This window comes from Ascaphus truei, chromosome 5 (assembly GCF_040206685.1).
Source record: "Ascaphus truei isolate aAscTru1 chromosome 5, aAscTru1.hap1, whole genome shotgun sequence".
NCBI lineage: Eukaryota > Metazoa > Chordata > Amphibia > Anura > Ascaphidae > Ascaphus > Ascaphus truei.
The window spans coordinates 60,502,424-60,525,331 of NC_134487.1; the positions used below are offsets into that span (position 1 = coordinate 60,502,424).

General features: G+C 38.0%; 1 protein-coding gene across 1 annotated transcript in view; it reads left to right on the plus strand.

Annotated features, from left to right (window-relative positions):
* GPR37 (G protein-coupled receptor 37) overlaps window positions 1-19,270 on the plus strand; it is a 36,160-nt gene extending 16,890 nt beyond the window's left edge. The window contains exon 2 of the mRNA XM_075599880.1: window positions 13,085-19,270. Coding sequence (XP_075455995.1) covers window positions 13,085-13,903 — 819 coding nt within the window. The 3' untranslated portion in view covers window positions 13,904-19,270. The remainder of the gene's footprint in view (window positions 1-13,084) is intronic.
* The last annotated feature ends 3,638 nt before the right edge of the window (window positions 19,271-22,908 follow it).

A 22,908-nucleotide genomic window follows, 5' to 3' on the forward strand; every position in this document is an offset into this window, starting at 1 on the left:
GGTCTGCAGTTACGCTCCAAATATTGGTGTTTGATTTTTTGATCATGCATCTCTTAGTGTCAATGTATCAAATTAATTTGCACCTACTGTACTTGGATACATGGATGCCTTGTTTATCTCAGTGAGCAATTTGGGTGGTGTCAATAATACAGTAGGAATAAAGATGGAGTTACACATCCACATATGTAGTATAATGGCATATATCAGCTTCTACATTTCGTATTTATGTACCGAAGAATGATCCAACACTTTTTTTCTAGTTTGATATGTTCGCAAGCATAAAATTGCTATGTATCGAGGCACACTACATAGTTTAATACATTAACTTCTCTAAAAATTAAGCCGTTTTGTTATATTACTGTATGCATACGCAATCTATATCAGAACACCATGTGCATAGAAGTATACAACTGTTGGAGTTCCTAGTGAATTCATTTCTTTATACTGTGACTTGATACATTGTTTCGTGAACCTACTTTGTATTTTCAAGGTCATAAATGTATAAAGATTTCTGTTAATATACATAAAATTTACTTTTGTATGTTACCAGGCTTTCTAAGGCAGCTGCAGTGTCCCTCCATTGATTGCACAAGAAGACAGCATTGTAAAGGTTAAATCTAACAGTGATACTAATGCACATCACATAGACACAAAAGAAGAATTTAAAAGGACAAACACGTACTTACACATTTTGTCTAACACAGTAGTAACAGAATATTTCACAGTGAATAAATTAACTATTTGCTGTGCTAAAGATTACTCACTGCTTGTGAAAATGAATTGGGAGCTAAAAATGTGAAGTCAAGGGAATAAATAGTAATTACAGAATAAGGTCACCATTTCTGTTTCCTACCTGATTGTATTTGGTGACATGTTGCTTTTACATTTATTCACCTTATATTTTTATTCTGCTTATTCACAAGGAGAGATGCATTATGATATATATTGTCGTTTTTAAGTATTTGACGGGTTTCTGTACAAACACAATATACAAAAACACATTGCATGAAGTAGAATTCACATTTAAAGACATGCCCTGTGAATGTTGTATAGTTGATAGGGCCTTGGGAGAGTCAAGTAAATTATTAAATAAGTGAGGGGCTGAGTATGAGATGAAGGACTTGTTTTGTGTGATGTCACGGTGTGTTCAGCAAGTGCTTATAAAGCAGTGCCCACTCCCACCTTCCTTTAACTTTATTGGTTCTCTGATAGGAACTGGGTGGGATAAGGGTAAAGAAAACACTTGATGGACCGACACTCCCCCATTCAGAGGTGCAACTGTCTGACAATGTGGGATTGAACCTTAAAGAATGAACAGGTAGCTGATGAATTATCTTAAAGAAGCAGTATCACTCAGCCAGTCAAATATATAAAAAATGTATTAGTGTAACTGGCTTTCTTAGAAATATTTAATCATTCTAAAGCAACTGTTTAACGTAATTGTATCTTGTGAAAAATGTATATGGTTTCTTCTTCTAAAGGGACTGTAGATTTGAGCCTACGTATCTGTTTGACTAATGTTGGCATCAAAATTCCTTTGTAAACAAAGAACAAAGTAAAAATAATAATTTACCTGGGGCTTTGTGGACTGACAAACATTCTTATAATCAAAATACAGATGCAGCCAGATATATTGTCGAGTATTCCTCCAGGAAACCGCAGGTGGCAACTGCCTGACCACTGCCTTTTGCGGATTCCCGGTGACCAGACTAATTGCCCATCAAGATTAACAAAGCGGGGGTAACTGCTTCTAAATGGGACTCCCGCTGTGTTAGTCCTACTAGGCTGCATCAGTCTGGAAGAGATGCGCAGTGAGAGTAGACAGAATTAGTCACTCTCTCTGCACACCTCTAACAGGCGATCACACTGCTTTTATTTTAATAATGTAGGACTGAAGCAGGGGGTCTCCAAAGCTGATCCACATTAATTTCAACCCCAAGGACCCCTGCGTCCTGAGTCATAGGCCCCGGTATGGGGTGGCGGTATCTCCGCAAAGTTGAAATGTCCCGGTCACATGACGCGGGAGAATTAAACCTGCAGAGAAATACTGGCACCCCATACCGGGGCTTGTAACTCGAGAAACATTGGGTCCCCAGGGCTGAAATGAATGTGGTTCAGCTTCAGAGACCCCCTGCTTCAATACTATGTAATTAAAATAAAAGCAGCTTCATTATCTTAGCAGCTAGCCTCTAAGGCAGTGATTCCCAACCAGGGTTCCGTGGGGTAATTAAGGGGTGACTGGTGTTTTAACGGTTGGGCATCGGCGCTTACATGTTGGTGAAGAAGAGGTGGAGGATGATGGCCTTTATCCTAGCAGGGGTAAGTAAAACATTTGTTAATGTAATTTGTACTGTATTTTACTGTATACTGTATCTGAATGGGCAAAAGCACTAGTTGCCATATTTGGCAACTAGGGCATTTGTCCATTCCTTTGTGGGGGGAGTTGTTGGAAGTAGAGGAGGTGGGTAAAGTGGGTAGTTGCCCTGGGGTGGGTGTTTAGGCCTCTCAGGTGGGTAGTGGGAGGGGTTAACCCCTTAATTACCTTGGCTGTAATAACCAAAAAACAGGATAGGTAGCGCTAACTAGACTATAATGAGTAGGTTTGTGACTGGTTAAAAATGGAATATTAAATACACATAAGTGTGATACTAGAACAATAAACCTTATATATTGTAATACAGAGATATAAGTGGCTGCCTATGATACAATTCTGACCCCCTGGTCAGAGAAATACTAGATGTGCGAAGAAAATATATCTGTGGCGCCTGACATATAGATAACATGTAAAAAAGGATATGTACAGCCCAGACTGGTAGATATGCAGATCTCAGGATGTCTCGAAATGGTGATATTCGTGCTTAAAAATAATAAATAAAGTGCATAGCATAATACTGTGTGATAAACATGACAAACATAACATATAACAAACAGCTGAGATGATCAACAGGTGAACAGATTAATTGGCATTTAATAAATAGACATAAAAAATGACATATAAAAATAACAATAACATAAATTGTACATGAAATAAGTAAAATGAGATAGGTCAAACTGATATATCTGCTTCAATGGTAGAATTGCCCACACACCAGACAGATGATAAGGGCAGGCAGTGGATAATTTTGAGAGTATACCCTCTCCTCTGTGGCTTGAAGCAGCTGGGTGCGTTGTTCCTCTGTGTTGGACAAGTTCCACGCATCGGCTGGTGTGTGGGCGGAACGCCCCTATTGATGCACTACTTAGAGTGTGCAGTCAGCCGGTAAATGACGGCAACAGATTCGCCAAGCGTGACGCAATTGTCATGCAATCCGTAACAGCAGATTCAATAAAACAGCAGCCAATGGGGGGGATAAATCAGGAAATCAGCAGTATTGTCAGCGTGACCACCCTACGCGTTTCAGAAGCGCAGCTTCCTTCTTCAGGGGTAGGGGCTGTAATAACCGCTAAGGTAATGAAACATTTAACCCCTACTGAAACCCTCCTGGTAGGCCTAACCACCAATCCTTGGGCAGCTACACTGGCGACACACTTTATTCGAGCTCGGCTAGTCCCACGAATTCGGGTATACCCGGGTGTATTGAGGTTTGTGACTGTTTTCTGCCCGAGTGCATTGAGGTATTTTCCAGGCAGGGATTGAAGCATTTTATTCCCGCTGGCTGCAATACTGCACAGTATATATATATATACTGCATTACAATTCATGAATTTATGCCATCTGGTAGACACGCGAAGCATTGCAGCCTATTAAATCCTAATCATTATCATTTAACAGATCAGCCGCCCGTCAGCCAGGCATGAACCCAGGCTGGGAAGGCAAACGCAACGGGGCTTGTCAGAGGTGAGGAGCGGCTCATTCCAGGTATCTGCCAGGTACATACTGGGTATTTGCTCGAATAAAGTGTGTCGGTGCAGTACGTGCCAGATATATAGCCTACCAGGTGCAACAACCAATGGCTGCCTTACCACACAGTCAAACATTCTGAACAACCAGAATGCTTCCTCAATGAGAAGAGCAAGGAGAGGAGGAGACCAAGAGCGAGACAGCAAGGAGTGAAGGAGAGACAGCAAGGAGAGGAGGAGACAGTGAGAGACAGAGACAGTAAGGGGGGGAGGAAAGATAACGAGGGGAGGAGACGGATAGAGAGAGACAGCAAGGAGGGAAGGAGAGACAGCAAGGAGGGGAGAGGAGACAGGGAGAGACAGCAAGGAATGGAGAAAGAGTGATGGCGAGGAGGGAATGGGGAGCAGTGTGCACACAGGCAGGATGGAGTGCAAAGGGAGTAGGGGAATGACAGCATGGTGAGTAGAAGGAGGAAGCAGAGAGACAGCAAGGAGAGGATGAGACAGATAAGATGAGTAGGAGAGGAAGTAGTGTAGTGTGCACAGAGAGGATCAGACACAGTAATGCAGTGAATGCTAAGAAGGGGCCTGGCCAGTCGGCCGACCCTGAAAGTAATGTCCAACTGCCGGGCCTCCTCCGAATTGTACAAATAGACCATACACAATGTCCTTACAGCTAATGATTGGCAATATTATTTGTAAGGAAATATATATTCTGGTCAATAAATCAAAGCAGAATTTATTTGTGTAATATGCTGTATCTCCAGTTTTCAATATGATTATCAAGCCATATGATTATGGCTCATGCTAGACACCTAGTCTACTAAAGAAATGTTTGAGTGAGCATCAGCGCTGTGCATAAAAATTCTTACACTAGGATGCAATTATTATTATCATTTATTTGTAAAGTGCCATCATATTTCATAGCATACAATGGTGGAACAGTAGTTAGTTACAGAATAAAATACAAAATAAGAACAAATAAATACAAACTGATACAATAGGTGTGATGGTAAAGGGTAACCAGGCTATACAATAAAGGTTAAGCCCATCTGGTTACCCCTCAGAACCATGGGCCCCTTGCAGCTACCTAGCACCATATGCCAGGGGCCAGGTATTATAACATGGAAAGTTAAAGTTTCCCCTGATTTTCCACTTTTCATTTTCCCTGTGCCCTAGACTCATGAAACTTTCTATATGCTGGTTTTAGGTCGGGTATTTGGGTAGAAATGCAATTGTTTTGTTTGCAGGAGTTCAGGGGCAAAGATACTGGTAGTCCCCTAATTCTCCCCGGCGTGCAGGCATGATTTGCCAGTACGCAGGTTGAATGACACCGGTGCTGCCCAGTGTCCCCAGACCCCTGGTTTTCAAGCCCAGATATCCCAGTCCTATTTCCCTTAAAGCTATGGGCCTCCCCAAGTTATCATATGTATTAAAGTATGTTTTATTTCATTTGTGCTTTTACTATTAATGTCCATTCAGTCAGCCTAGGCATCCATATAGGTGCCGGGAAGTCTGGATAGACATTGGAGTCAGGATGTTGAGAGGAGTCGGGGTGTTAAGTGGCCGGGACAGGGCAGAGTACTGAGTCCAAAGAACAGAGACCCCCTGTGGGGAGGACACTCTGGTCTGCCAGGCTCAGTGTAGCCTGAGAAGTAAGTGGCAATGGGTTGACCAGGGGAAGCTGCAGAATGTCGGAAAATTTCCCATTGGTCAATTAATATGTCCCACCCATTGGGCATCCCGAGCCGGCTTGGCAAGCCCCCTGCTCTGACGTCAGCCAACAGACGAGCCCTTGTTTCTATTGGCTTGTGGGATAGGGTTGCCACGCTCTGATTGGTCGCTCCTTCTACCTCCATGCTAAGGATAGCTTAGCGGAGTGAATGTAAGGAGAAGCCCCAGTCAGAGAACCAGACCATATAGTGACTTGTGTTGATGAACTAAGGTGGGATTTTCAAAGTTGCTCTGTCACAAATAGCAGAGCAACCGGCTTCGTTTTGAAGCTAGGAAAGTCTGCCTTGCAGAGACTAAGTCAGACGCATAGTTCAAGTTCTGAAAATCGAACATAACGGTCGCGGCTTGGAACTGAAACCAAAAAGAGGACCAGGAAGCCTAGGTGTATATCCCGGTCAGGGTAAGCCTACCGAAGCATACGCCCTGCACCTAGTAGAGCATATATTTCACCCCCAGACCCCCAGTAAGTGTGCTTTTATTTGTATTTTGTGTATTCATTGTGTTGTACATGGGTTTATCCTAATAAACTGCAGTTTGTTCTTACTATCTTGTTTTGCCTAGTGAATGATCCCAGTACAAATATAAACAAATGTCAAAAGTCCTGGTCACCTGTGACAATAGGTACTGAGGACCTTACTCGTGAGAGTTTATAATCTAGAGGGAATAAGGGGCACTGTTGAAACAAAAGGTATGGGTGGCTGCTCACTGTGTGACCGAGTATGCCACAGGATGGAGTTTGGGGGGTTGGATGTCAGATAGACTTCCTCAAAGAGATGAGTTTTCAGGTAGCTTTGAAATTTTTGAAAGCAGTGGAAAGTCTGATGGTGCATGGTAGGGAATTCCAGAGATAGGGTACAGCACAGAGATCTCTTGTAAACGTGAGTGAGAGGAGGTTATAAGAAAAGAGCAGAGGTGTTGGTCATGGACAAAAGGGAGTGGGCATTTACGGTAGTGTTTAGAGACTAGTGCTGAGGTAAAAGGGGAATAGCATTATTGAGGGCTTTGTGTGTCAGAGCTACAGTAGAATTTTATATTCAATTTCAATGTATATGGGAAGCCAGTTTAGGGATTTATAGAGCGTAGCAAGCGGATGAAAAATGGTGAGTGATGTAGATGAGTCTGATAGTAGCATGTTAGATGGATTGGAGTGGTGATGGTAAGATAAAGGGAATTACAACTAGTAAAAGGTTGCACTGGTTGAGACTTTTTGAGTGAGTGAATGGAAATTTTGGTTGTGTCTTAAATGAGATAAAGACATATTCTGGCAATAATTCCTAGCTGGAGGTGGCAGGACTTAATGAGGAATGAATGAGAAGGTACAGTAGATGAAAAAATGTCTCCTAGGCAGCAAGCTTGGGTGTTGACAAGATTGTGGAGTTTTTAGTTGTGAGGGAGAATTTGTGTATAGGAGTGACAGTGGAAGGGGGAAAGATTAGGAGTTCTGTTTTGGACTTGTTAAGCGGATGAGAGTAGCGTGGAAACCTCCAGCTCGGTCACAGGGGAAAATTAACTGAGGGTGGATTTGGGTGTGCAGAGGTAGGTACTGTAGGTGGTGCATGTTTATCTTGAAAGTAGTAGGCAAGGGCTTGGACCTTGAAGGCAGGATGGGTACTAGTGTAGTTTAGGTTAGTGTGGCAGTCATGGATATTAATGCAATAAGAATAAAGTAAATAGTAACTATAACTCTTTCGTTTTCTCTTTGATACTCATACGCATAGTATGCTGTCAAATCCTCCAGAAGTAAAAAGAAATACTGATGTTAAAAATATCTACCCGTGGGACTATTTTTAAGAAATTACCTAAAAAAATCATTACAACTTTGACCACTGCAGAAAGCTTACCAGTTATGTAAGGTGGTCCCTTAACTAGGTACAAGAAAAAAGTAGAGCACAGCCAAACAGGAGCAGGGAGAAGATCCAGTAATACAAAAATAGTTTCATGGAGTATACAAAGCATGGAGCTACCCTCCTTGCTTTGAATACTCCATTAATCTTGTTTTTGTTTGTTTGGCTGTGCTCTACTTTTTTCTTCTACTTGGATTACCTAACAGCAGCAGCACCACATCTACCCAGACTAAGGAGGTGACCATGAGTACCATATCTTCATATTAAGTGGACATTCCCAATGAAACAGAGTGGGTGGTCATTCCACATCTCCGGTTTTCAGGGATTATTTGTCATATGAATTGCCTTATGAACATACTCATTCTCAATGCTGAATATTGATTCACCTTACCTATGGTTTTGGATTTAATCTATTATTACCAGCATTGTACTTGAGCACTCTTACCACGTTTCTCACCTGGTCCCTTAACTAGCTCATCCCAAAACTTCATGGATTTTACTTTCCATGAAAATATTTTTTACCAGTTTTGAAAAGCTTTAATACATGCTGTAAATTATTAAACAAAAACTTACATATTCAGCAAGTTTTTAATTTTCTGATTGCTTTCACTTTTATTGAAAAGCCAATATATGATGCTTGCTTAATGGAATTTGTTTTTCTTGGCGTTGAAATGTGTTCATTTATGGGAATATATAATACATTTATTTAACAAAATGTGAAATTCAACTTTCCCGGTACAATTGACCTCCCAGTTACCCATTTTAATGAAATATGTATCTTGAATTATACAGTGGAATTTGGAATCCCTTGCTGCAGTGGGAGCACTGTATGCTAGGTGATAATGGTGAAAGGCAGGGTTGCAGATCTGTCTAAGACATGTGAATATGCTCACAAGTGATATTCTTTATTGGCTATATATATATATATATATATATATATATATATATATATATATATATATATATATATATATAGCCAATAAAGAATATCACTTGTATATATATATATACACTATAGAATACTAAGTGCGCAAAAAGATACAATTTACATCCAAAATATTAACAATTGCTGCCTAATGTTCAGCTACACACAATAGCATATATATGGGGAAAGGGGGGAAACAACGGCGCAAATGACTGTTAACTGTATAATAAATTTGAGCATAAGTAGAATGGGGGTATGGTTTGCCAATGATTCTGAAATGAAGAGAAACAAAATATAGTGAAGTACGTTTAGTTAAAATATATGCGCAAAAGTAGATCGCTACTTACAAAGTAGCAGATGTAAACAAGCAAGTAGGATATTATAATCCTCTTCGTCCTGCTGCCTGGAGTTGCTGTATGGATCCTTCATGTAGAACGCCAAGAAGCGCCATGCTGGTTCTCCTCTGCCAGCAGCCCTTCTCTGTGACTTCCTGGTTGATCCTCTGGTCTCGCGAGACTAGCCCGCTGACGTCACTCCGCCGAGAATTTGGCCGAAATTAGGATATAATGTCCAGTAATGAGCAGGGGGTTCTGCTGGCATGTGATGTTGGATAGGGATGCTGAAAGTTTGTCTTAGAGCCTCCTCCCTACTAGTTTCGTCCTGGAACTAGGACTTCATCTGGATGAAACTAGTAGGGAGGAGGCTCTAAGACACACATGCCAGCAGAACACCCTGCTCATTACTGGACATTATATCCTAATTTCAGCCAAAATCTCGGCGGAGTGACGTCAGCGGGCTAGTCTCGCGAGACCAGAGGATCAACCAGGAAGTCACGGAGAAGGGCTGCAGGCAGAGGAGAACCAGCACGGCGCTTCTTGGCGTTCCACGTGAAGGATCCATACAGCAACTCCAGGCAGCAGGACGGAGAGGATTATAATATCCTACATGCTTGTTTACATCTGCTACTTTGGAAGTAGCGATCTACTTTTGCGCATATATTTTAACTAAACGTACTTCACTATGTTTTGTTTCTCTTCATTTCATTTCAGAATCATTGGCAAACCATACCCCCATTCTACTTATGCTCAAATGTATTATACAGTTAACAGTCATTTGCGCCGTTGTTTCCCCCCTTTCCCCATATATATATATATATATATATATATATATATATATATATATAAATATATAATCAAAAAATAAATAGATGATACCGTTCTGTGGCTAACGAAATGCTTTTATTTGTGCGAGCTTTCGAGATACACTGATCTCTTCTTCCGGCGATGTTACTGTAACATCGCCGGAAGAAGAGATCAGTGTATCTCGAAAGCTCGCACAAATAAAAGCATTTCGTTAGCCACAGAACGGTATCATCTATTTATTTTTTGATTATTGAAGCTCGGCTAACATGGTACTGATACCTCTACATATAAATATATATATATATATATATATATATAATATATATATATATATATAATATATTATTATAAGGACTCTTAAAAGGGCTGATATTTTGATTTTAATTTTACATTTTTCAATTAATCTTGCTCATGAAAATGTTGGAATATTACATCCTCTCAGTTAGCTATTGTACTTTCAGCAATAAGGCTTTGAAACTTACATTTAAATATGTTTAGTCACACCGTATGAAGCCTTAATTAATGATGTAATGCTGAAATTGTAAAGAATATGTTAGGTTACTTTATTGCATCTTCACTGTATTAAAATAAAATAAGAAAAAGGTTAAAATCATGTCAATAGCGACCGTGTATATTCACTTTGCATTTTATTTAACATATCACTATTTGAAAATAAATATATATATATATTTTTATATATATATATATATATATATATATATATTTATATATATATATATATATATATATATATATATATATATATATATATTAAAAAAAAGAAAAAACAGATGGCACACACATATTGCAGTAAAGTAGGTGCTTATCCCATATAGACAGTAGGTATAAATAAGCTCCTTATCAGGCAGGTCCAGAGTTCCAGGCCCACAAAGCAAGGAAGAGACCAACTGAATGTGCCTGTTTTCTACCAATACACTTCTTTTTTAGGATACTACTGAGTGTGCTGTCAATTCCTTGCTTTGTGGGCCTGGAACTCTGGATCTGCCTGGTAAGGAGCTTATATATATATATATATTCCAGAAAAAAAAGTTTATGTATTTCTATTACTCTCACCGGAGCAAGTCCTTTCTTGGTTTTGGATAAAATAAAGCCGCAACATACTGATAACTAATCTATTCCAAAATGTAAACCTAAATATATTCCTAAGAAAATGCTATATGACAATGGAGTGATTCTGCTGCTTTGTCAATATATAGCCTAATAGAGGCTCCAACCCAATAGTGCGAGAAGCATTGCTGCTAAAAGTTTATCATGAGAAAAAAACAAATGGCGCACAGCCAAGGAGCCAGGTGTGGAGTAAAAAGCTTTCCTTTATTGGTGCATGGTGAGAGACAAGTGTACCCCCTTGGGGACAAAGACAGGAACCTCCTACGCGTTTCGGACCCACCGGTCCTTTATCAAGGAGTACTTACTCCTTGATAAAGGACCGGTGGGTCCGAAACGCGTAGGAGGTTCCTGTCTTTGTCCCCAAGGGGGTACACTTGTCTCTCACCATGCACCAATAAAGGAAAGCTTTTTACTCCACACCTGGCTCCTTGGCTGTGCGCCATTTGTTTTTTTCTTCTGGCTGTACCTGGATTCTGGATCCTTCGTGGCTGGCACGCCAACAACCACCCCTGGAGATGACGTGAGTGGGCTTCATTGGTTTAGACTCTTATAGTTAAGTATTGACTGCTGTCATTTTGTCACTTACAAGTCTATATTTACCAACCCACTCCCACTGGTATCTCCAGGGTTAATGTTTCATTGTTTATTGAATTGGATGGAATTACCTTGGGTTTGAGCACCCTAATCCCTTTTACCTAAAAGTTTATCATGATTCATCAATTACCATTCAAGTGAATAGAATTTGATGCATTTTTAAAATATGCTTTACCACACTGGTCACTGTATTCAATAGGGGGGGGGGGATGGGGGTGGAGTCATTTGTTTAGGTAAAAGCAGGTGCTGTTATCATAAGGAAACCTAATTGAGTTTGTCTGCTAGGTGTCACATCCGATGTTATAAGAGAACAGATGCATTTAATTGGAAATGAAATACTGTATACAGAAGAAAATGTACTTTCTCTGTTACTTTGCCATATTGCGACATATCTCATAACTTCCAGTGTGGTACTATGTTTCCATGGTAACACAACTATTACATTTTTTTTTACCATTGTGACAAATAACCTTTCTGCTGATTGTATTTGTCAGCTTCGTTGAGGTCATTACGTGCAGTTTTCTTGTTTAAAGGTTGAAGATCAGCACATAAGTACAGTTACAGAATGAATCACAGAATGAATCACACTGGTGCCTGTTATTTTGTTGTATATAGGCATACCCCACATTAACGTACACAATGGGACCGGAGCATGTATGTAAAACGAAAATGTACTTAAGGTGAAGCACTACCTTTTTTCCACTTATCGATGCATGTACTGTACTGGTATCGTCATGTACGTGCATAACTGATGTAAATAACGCATTTGTAACAGGCTCTATAGTCTCCCCTCTTGCTTCGGTACAGCTAGGGAGCCGGTATTACTGTTCAGGACGTGCTGACAGGCGCATGCGTGAGCTGCCGTTTACCTATTGGGCGATATGTCCTTACTCGCGAGTGTACTTAAAGTGGGTGTCCTTAAACCGGGGTATGCCTGTACTTCAGACTTCTTTCACAAATGTAATAAAACAATAACATGAATGTTATCACTTTGTTTGAAACACCATTAATGAGTTATGCAGTAAATCCTAGCTCCATGTTTGGTGTCTAAGGGGCTGTTTCTATCTATATGGCGATCTGGCCATTTTCGGCCTAAATTCCCCATTCAGTGCCACTTTATCACATATAGAATCAGCCCCTTAAGAACAGATAACATGAAAGACAAAAGCAAAACTTTGCTTACATTCTCCTTTTTAGCAGGATCCGCACATATTTGTGATTGTGCTGTTTGTTGTTAGGCTTACATTTAAGAAGTTATCATAAATGACATGAATATCGTAATGCCAAATAATATTAATAATTATTATAATAGTATCATTATAATAAAGAGAGAGAGAGAGAGAGAGAGACATCACCCAATACTAGGTTTGATGAAGAAGGCACAGCTCTGCGATAAGTGTGATAAAAACAATAATTATTATAATTGTATTATCCATACAGCACTAACCAAAGTTTCGGTTCACTATAGGACCTTCATATGGTTAGAAGTGGGCCAAAACGTTGGTTATTGTTGTATGCTTAATACAAACTTTTGATCACATTTGTTGCATATATATATTGCAGTTCCATAATGGTTTTTACAGTACATGATGTAACATGACATGTACAATACTTTAAGAATGTTATGCATCATAAATATCAACCTTAAATATTGCAAACTTTCCAAAACAGAAATGTGCTATTTGTAGCTTCAATCTTAATTTCTTACATCAATATTGTTTATATTTTTGTCTGTCATATTTCAGATATCAATGACTATAAAAAGAGTGATACTTTTTCTGTTATTGAGAGAAAAGTTTACGTTCCATTTCATTTTAATTAGAGAATTATTTCTTATTAAAGACGATCAATAATTAATCTTAATTTCTTTCTTACAGGTAGCCTCTCTTGGAGTCACCACATTCACATTGTGTGCCCTTTGCATTGATCGTTTCCGGGCTGCCACTAATGTACAGATGTATTATGAGATGATTGAGAACTGCACTTCAACTACTGCCAAGCTAGCTGTTATATGGGTGGGTGCTCTCCTCTTAGCACTGCCCGAGGTTGTTCTACGCCAACTATCTAAGAATGAGTCAGGAGTAAGTGCCAACTCTTTCGGTGAGCGGTGTGTAGTTAAGATATCCACTGAACTTCCTGATACCATTTATGTTTTAGCTCTCACCTATGATGGTGCAAGACTCTGGTGGTACTTTGGCTGTTATTTCTGTTTGCCAACTCTTTTCACAATTACCTGCTCCTTGGTGACAGCGAGAAAAATAAGAAGAGCAGAGAAGGCTTGCACAAGAGGGAATAAGCGACAAATTCAACTTGAAAGTCAAATGAACTGTACTGTGGTAGCTTTGACCATTTTGTATGGCTTTTGCATAATTCCTGAAAATATCTGTAACATTGTAACAGCTTATATGTCTACAGGGGTCTCCAGGCAGACTTTGGATCTTCTTCATCTCATTAGTCAGTTTCTTTTGTTCTTTAAATCATGTGTTACCCCCATCCTTCTTTTTTGCCTTTGCAAGCCATTTAGTCGGGCTTTCATGGAATGTTGTTGTTGCTGTTGTGATGAATGTATTCAGAAGTCCTCAACTGCAACAAGCGATGACAATGACAATGAATATACCACAGAACTGGAACTTTCCCCTTTTAGTACTATACGTCGCGAAATGTCCACATTTGCTTCAGTTGGCACCCATTGTTGATAGTACCAATTTAGTTTTTAAAGAATCTTGGGGATTTTATTGTACTTTAAAAAAAAAAAATGCTCTATGAAATGCGTTTCCCATTTTAAGTGTATCTAGATTATCATTTTTTTCACAGAACATTTAACTACTGCAACAAGATTTTTAGGAATTTATATTTATGATGTTTTAGAACTTCTAACAGGGTATGTTTCCAGGAAAAAGTTAACTTGTTTCTGCACCTTAATTAGCTTATTGCTAGGTTTTGATAATCACGGATTGATTGGTAACTTTAGAAAATATTATACTGTATATAAAAGTAGATGACATTATTATATTTAAAGGTGGTTTCAACTCTGCACTGAAATGCAATACTGTAACTTTGTTCTCTATTTTAACATTCAAAAATTAGCATTTTAATACATTTTTGTGTGCATTCTTAAGTATTTTTCGTCAATATACTTTCAAACATGATAGATACCAGCACTGATATTGTGTAATATATCATATTGTATTTGTTCTGTAATAATTTACTAATCATATACTGTACTAATACAGTCTAAATATTGTTTGGTAATAAACACTGAGTGACTCACAGGCAATTAAAATGTAAAGTGGATTTATGTCATGCTGTCCATAATCATAAAATAACATCAAATGTTGTATTCTTCACTGTAAGGTTTATTTTGTTTCTAGCAGGGATTGTAAGCTTCAAAATGTATTCTAGGTATTTTTTACCTATATATTTTTTTTATGTGGACGATGATAAAAGATATACCTACATGATTTGCAGGTGTGATTCACTATAACATAAAACATGTGTGACCTAGTGTTCCATTACATGTGAGAACAGGACATGTTTTGTGACGGTATGAACAATAAGATTGATCACATCATTGAAAAAAAACCTGAAACATTACTTAAGTTTCACCATTAAATTCTTACATATTTGGGGATTTCTGTATCACTATACATTTAGAGAAATTATTTTCTTATGTTTATTAGATACAAGGCAACTTGTTCTACATTTGAGGATGGTGGGTGTAATTTTTTTTTCATTTATATTTTAATAATGCAAATGTAGCTCTTTTTGTGCACATGAAGGATTGAAAATTGGATGCCATTGTATTGAGCTTAACAACAAATGAGGACATTTCTTCTCTGCCCCAAATTTTAACAACTTAATTCAAACTTCTAATATTTTGTCATAATTCTGACAAAGATAAAACCAACTTTGACAAGCTATTAATTTCCTTGCCCATTCATAGTTTATTAATCTTTCAATACTCCTCATTGCTTATTTTCCACAACTTAATACCTGTCAACTTTAAATCAAGTCACGCTATCTCCATTTGTTTGATGTGCCACACAAAGTATACTTTATCCAATCCATTAGCTCACACATCTTTAAATCTCATAGGGTTGACTGGATTGTGTAATTCCTTTGTACCACTTTGATAAACTATAATTACTCTAGTATATTAAGATCATTTACTGTGCTGAAATAGATAGCAAAAACATAGTATCAAAATGTATGACTTGTACATTTTATATGTAACAGAATTGTACATCATGACTTATTCGAGTGAATATAGAATAGCATTGATTAGTAAATATGGCCCAATACTTACAATACTATCTCTTTATGCTTATTGTATATCAATATCACCCTGGTGCAGATACTGTATACTTGCAAATCTAATTCATGACCAAAGGACCTCACCAACTCTACAGCTTCATTATCTTAACTCTAAGGAGAGTAACACATTTAACAGTTGATGTCATACTACTGTATGCTTGCTTCTGTATGGTAAACACTACAGCACAATGTGCAAAGCTATTTTTGAATACCTGAACACTTTTAAATTCTCATGTTTAGTTTTGGGTCTACCCCCCAGGAGCTGGGCCTACACTGAACTCATCAAAGCAGCAATTTTAATTGTTATGCAATTTTTGTTTATCCCATAGTTTGACTTATCTAACGCAACAAGGTTTCTTGATATAGTTTGGAGGTCTAACCTAGAATGTTGTAGTAAAATCCATGTTGGAAGTACTGTATCATGAAGTTGTTGGATGGAGCAGGTTCTTCCACTCTTCTGTCCCAATAAAGGTGTGATAAAAATAAAAATTAGGCTCCCACAGCCAGATTAACTAATCAATGTAGAGTAAGCAGCTTGGCTTGATTTATCACCATTCATCAATGATTGTGTGAGCAAAACAGCTTTTGTCGCTAAACATATCTCGTTATCTTAGTCCAATGCTTTCAAATAGACAAAGAGTTACAAGTACAAAATATATTGGGTAAATGCAATGTGTATCGACTGGGCTAAAAATGAATTTCTTCATGTAAAACTGGAAAGAAAACCTTTATCTTCTAGAAAGAAAGAAAATGTTCCACTGGCTGTATTGGTCCTGGAGAAATGAATGTTTTTTGTAGGTTGCGATAACTTGTAGAGGACCAATCTTTTTGGTCAGTCCTATAAAAAATATCACAGTCTACAACAAATCTTGTTAAAACATACCTAATGCAAAAGATGGTGATTGTTTCAAGTTTTGATATATTACAAAAGGGACTGTAGATCGTTTCACTATTGATGGTCTAAAACTGTGTTGATGCTTTAAATAAATATGAAATATTAGTTTAAAAAGTTATAGACTGTTGCACAGTGGAAAATAACAAACATTTTTTTATACATTTCTTCTTTTAATAGTTTGATATTGCTTTGTTTGACAGATCCAGTCATGTTGAGTAGAATTAGTCATATGTGAGTAGGAGTTACTGGCTACTTAATTCAATGTTTAGATCTCACCTTTCATTGAATAAAAAAGGAAACTTTTGTTAAGAGACTTTATTTATATATTTGTTTTTGCAATCGTTAGCTATGTTTGCATTTTTTTTAACCTATTAACCTTGTAAGTACTTTTAAATACAAGTTTGCGTTACTGTAACATATTGAGAACATGCATAGTGAATTACAAGATAAATGCCGTGAGACAATTAAAGGGTCACTTGTATGCAACTGGCATTTGTCTTCATTAGAAAGATTCAGTCAACTTTAAAGTGACATTTTTTATTTCCTTCTTGTGTAAAACTGAACACGTGTCTATCTTCATCAGGTCTACTTTATTCTAATGTTATCAGATAGGGAAAAAAAGAATGTTCTCCGGCGCATAGGCTCAAGCAAATTTTGTAGACATAGAAGGAAGTACAGAGGAAAACGATATATTAATAAACAAGTTATTGCAATTAATTAATAATGGAACAGATGTATTCACAATTGTAGTTCAAATCTCATTTTCACAATTATGTTATATGCCCCGGAGGACATTCTGTTTTTTTTACCTGTTTACTATTTGGAGGGACGTGGAAATCCCTCTTTGGACTCTGGATGCTGGACTTAAGAATATCCCATCTTGAACATTAATAGCTATTGTGTAATTGGTATGTTTCACTTAAATAAATTTGGATTACACAATGTAACACACGTTTATTATGATTGAGTAGTTTAGTGGATAGTGCTGCTTTTCCTTTCCTTTAATGTTATCAGATAACTATTGTTCTTCCTCAGTTTCTTCTTTTTTTTAAAACTAATTATGCTTACATCATCTTTAATAAAACAACAATAGGGGAAAAGTCTGGATTAACAGTTTACCTCTATACACAACATTTGACAAACTGTTTTATTACAAATAAGATTAGGTAAAGTTCATCAAAAAAAAAAATCTACCGCATTTAGATATTAGGGTTACATTGAAAGTTTTTCAAAAAATAAATGGCGCCAATCATCTTTTTTTTCCAAGTATTTTTTATGCCACAGCTATTATTGCACTTTGGTTTCCAATAATGTAGGTTGAGCATTATGCAAAAAAAAGGTGTAATTATGTTAATTTGCGCTTGGCCTTCTAGGTTTCTAGGATTGTTTAGCCAAGGCTTTAACACTTTGAATACCAGAAGAGACTTCACGGGACTGCGCCTCGGTAGCGATCACATCATTGTGGTGTCGCTCCTCTTCCATTCTTCTTCTTGTCAGATTTCACCGAGAAAAACGAGCAAATAGAATATGACGTAGTTACTATGTTATCGGGCACCTGGAGTGCCAGATTCCATGAGCTATGTCAAATGGGTGCATTTTACAGGGTAAAACTCACACCCTTTAGCATTCTTCCATTTGTAATCCTAGGCTATCTTTATGTATCTAGAAAATAAGTCTTGCAAATTCCAGGATGCTTAAAGCAAAGAGCTAAATCCAGATGTGGCCCAAATCATTCGAAACATGTGGAGTTAGATAGCAGGTTAACCTGTTAACATTAAAGGGTTAATTTTACTGTATATTAGCCAAATCAGTGGATTGACTTGTTTTCATGCCGAAATGCCCCCAATTTTTTCCTATGGGGAATTTTAGCCGAAAACATCCACAATGGATGCTTAGACTAATATAGAATAAGCCCCTTAGCCTTTGGCAAATGTTACAAAGATTGGCGACTGGCTCTTAGAAATCACATGCTGTGAATGTCTGTTTCATTGGCTATGCCCTGCAGTGGCTCTCAGAAAGTCAAGCAGCATCTGCAGCAAGAGAGGAGCATTTCCTCTGTAATTTGGGCAGACGGAATTATTCCAAAAGTCGTAACTTACTGCAGATCACTGTGGCACCCTAAGTCATACACCCATTAAGCATCTAAAGTCAAAAATAGCAATCAGTACAACCATGGGAATGACTGAGGAATGCAAGACCTTCAACAATCAAATAATCAATTACACATAGACTTTTTTTGAAGACTATATTGTTGAAGTACCGAAGCTACATTTATTGTGGTACAGTATATGTAAGTGGCCAGTCAACAATATGCTGTAAAGCTTGCTAGAGTAAGGTACAGTAATCTGGTACTCAATGCTGCTATAAAATTGTGTTTATTTGCATTTCAAATGAATTCAACTTACATTAATACATTTGCATTGTTATTAAGCATAATGTGGGGGTTGTGAGAGTAGTGAGATTTACTAGTACGTGTCAAAATGTAAATTGTCTCTTTTATAAGCTTTTAAAGGGAAAAAGGTTTTCTCTGTTGGTTTCCTGGTTGTATGGTTATATGTTGTATGAGACATTTATAACAATGGCATTTACAGTACATTTACATTGATTTCTCCAACAGCAATATATCTTACCAAGTATGTAGTAGTTGGTAGATACAGATAAAGATTTTTTTTTTGTACTAACTGTAATCAATTTGTAAATGTACACTGACTTATTCTATCTAACATGATTTTGTAATAAAAGAGTTGGATTCGTTTATTCTGACCATTTTGCACACTCTAATACATTAAGAACTTTGAGTTATATCGTTTTGCAAATTTTTCAATAAAAAGCCTTTATTGCAAATCATCCACAAGTTTTTTTTTGTACCCTCGTTTTCTTTCCCTTTCTAATGGAAATGAAACATGGAGATAAATACAATTATAAAAGTATGAAACATGTTTTATGCACATATTCAATGTTTAATATACAGTAAATTTACTGTTCAAAAATATATAACATTTGATACAAAGATATGATCAAAAAGTAGGCGAAGAAATGGTCACCAATTATACAGCTTTGTTACGACGTGATTAAACACCTGATGATGAAACACCTTACCTATTACAATGAATCTGTTCAAAGGTATCAAAGTACATTTGAAGTAATGACTGTATTGAGCCTGAAGAAAAATAGATTATTTTACAGATAGTGATATCCTTTAAAAATAAGTATTGTGTACGCATTAGCTAACATTTAGCTTTCTATTGGACCGATATGACTTCTAGAAGGATGGCAACTAGGAAAGGCCTTGTTCTATATAGTCTGATGTTGCCATTCGGGTAATTTTAGGCTGGAAAGCCCCATTGCGGTCAATGGGGATTTTCATCCGAAAGCATCATCTAACTGCTAACTTTAAACAAAAAGAAAAAAATATTTGTCTTTCTTTTTGCGCTTCTTAAAGTAACAATCTCCCCAAAATGTTCTTACCTTACTAGAACCTTGTCCCGATGAGCTCAATCATTGACCCTCTGCACATCTACACTATGAGTAAAACACACATATAAATAAACAATTATTCCTTACCTTAGCGGCTATCCGCTATGGTAATTAAGCAGCCTTAATGTATTTTTAATAATATTGTGCAGGGGCAATATAGATAGTTTGGGATATTTATTTAAAAGAAAATTGTATTCCAAGTCTTTAGTGATGCCTAGCTATTTCTCTGTGACAAGAATATACTTTATTTTTTTTTCTGAAACTGGACTGTGGGGTCATTCTGAAGAATCCTATACGTCCCCTCATCATCCAAAATTATATTCACTTCCTTGAGATAATACTCTGAACATATGATTACAGTGCCCACACCCTTATCATCTTGTTTAATCACTATATTCTTTTTTGATTTAAATTCTTCAAGTGCCTCATTTTTAATTTTTTTTGTAAAATTATATTTTATTTTGTGTGTCCATTGGGATATCTTCTCAAAATCATTAGTAAACATGTGGAAAAAAAGTCTTGATGAAAATGCCTTTATAATGATGAGAAAAAAAGTGAATTTTGGTTTCAAATCAGAATGGATATATGGGACCTCTTTAGTATGTGTAAACTCATCCTTCATAATATTCTGTATTTCTTAATTCGTTTGAAGAAAATATATCTCTTCACTGTCAATTTCCTAAGAAACTTGTTGGCATCCACAAAGAGCTTAAACAAATTTAGCCCTAAAGTAGGGGCAAAATGAAGGCCCTTAATGAGTACTGATATTTGATTCTCAGAAAGTGCTATATTACTTATATTACTTATAACTCCTTTTCGCTGTTTCTTTTTCTCGTTTGAGGCAATGTCACCTGGGACATTTCCCTCAAAGGGCAAAAGTGATTTCTGTGGAAGCAATGTTCCCTCCTCTCTTCTACAAACTGATTTCTGTTTGGGTTTGGTACTTGTTTCTTCCCTAAAAAAAACAGAATCAGAGGAGTTTCTAATGTTATTTCTTGGTTGCTCGGACCGCACTGGAAATCTAGAATTTGGGGTTCCTGAATAGTTATTTGTTTTGATAGAAAAAACATATATTCAATTCCCTTCATTCCTTGTCAGGTGCTTATTAAAATCTCTATAAGGTCTTGGAAGATACCTTTTAGGCTCCTCCTCTCTTCTAAAATGATGGGTCCTAAAATGAACTTCCTGCCTTTTGCCCCTCTGATTTATTGGAACAAAGGTATAATCTCTATCACTTTGTCTTTCAGAGAAATTATGTCCCACCACTTCTTGGATTCTGCTAAAAATAACTTCTCTAATTTAAAAATAACTTTCCGCAATAAAGTCTACATCCCTATCCTTAATAGGTCCCTGTTCTCCTGAAAATATTTGGTCAATGTTTTTCGTATTCCTTTTAGAAAATACTGATGCATATTTGTCTTCCATAGTGGAGTCTTACAACACTAATAATGCACACGTGATAAGTGACAATTTAAAATAAATATTAAACTTAATAGTGATAGATAAAGTGTCACGGCTGTGCTCGCCACAAACCTGGGTCGGACCGCGTAGCTGAGGTGGGGTTGTAAAAGCACCGACCTTAGACCGCGCAGGCGGTTCCGGATTGCGCAGTTCGTAGTCGTACGTAGCAGGATCAGGATAGGAGAAGACAGCATCGTCGGTGGACACGCCAGGGTCAGGACTGGAGACATCAGGGTAAACGTTGTTCAAGCAAGAGTTCGGCAACAGGTAGTCAGGGGAGCCCCGCTTCAGCTTAGGAGCGTGGGAGTAGCTTCTGCGCGTGCGGCGACCATGGCCCATGGTACTGGTCTCAGGAGGTGGTAGACAGACCAGAGTAGCACACCGCCTAGCTGCACTGGTAAACCAGTGCTTCAGCGCAAGAGTCCTGAGCGGGCTGGGGAATCCTCCGTTTCAGCGCAGGAAACCAGGAGGCTGAAGATGCAGGGGAAACCTCCACTTCAGCACAGGCGACAGGAACAGACCGCTGCTTGAATATAGCAGCCGGTCACAGGAAACAAGGAGCTGAAGTAACAAGGAGAGTACTCCGCTTCAGCACAGGAACAGACCGCTGCGTGACACTAGCAGCCGGTCTCAGGAACCAAGGAGACAGACAAGACAAGGCTTATGTTGTATTGTTTTACTCGGGCGCTTACTCTAACCGTCACGTGATTAATGGATGTGTATTAAAAGATTGAAAAGGGGGTGATACAACCTTAATTGGAGTTCTCTTGGAAAGTCCTCGTGTGACTCAAAATACCCCACTGGGGTCTATCCTGGACCCTTGGTATAAATGGAACAGAAGAAAAGGTGGGGGAGCACAATGTGAGGAGGATGTAGTATCTTTCACTGACGGTCAATGCGGTGTTTTAGACTCTATTGATCCCTCATAGAAAGAAAAACTCCTTGAATAGGGAGTTTATGTATTATATGTAATCACAGGGTGTAGATGGAATAATAAATAAACTTACACGGCCTTGTGTAAGTTGTATCCCATCAAGGTTTCTTTGACTTCTTTCCGCGTCTTGCTTCTGAGTGGTAGAACTGCTTTCTTACTGGTCCTCTTTTCTCCTTTGGGTCGGTGGATTCTTGACTGTAATTCGCCTCTCGTGCGGATGTAAGTGTAAACAAAAAAGGCAATTAGTCGCATACATACATACGTTTGCTGCGGTATGGGGGTGAAACAATATGATGTTGCAAGTATCAAATATTGATGGATAATAACCCACTCACAAGGCCTAATGTGAGCGATCTCATATAGCTGTATCTTTGTAAACACCAATGCAATAAACAGATCCTTAGGTGGATAACATATAGCCAAAGACCCAGGCTCAAATGTTCAAACCTGGTGAGAGAGGGATAGAGGGATATACCAAAATACTCACACGGGCCAGTGTGAGCACACACTCATAGAGGTATCTTTGTTACTCCAACGGCAATGATGGTAGGTAGACACCTAAGGTCTACACACAATCTCAAGTGGACTCAGGGACACTGAACACTGATGGGAGGTGAAAT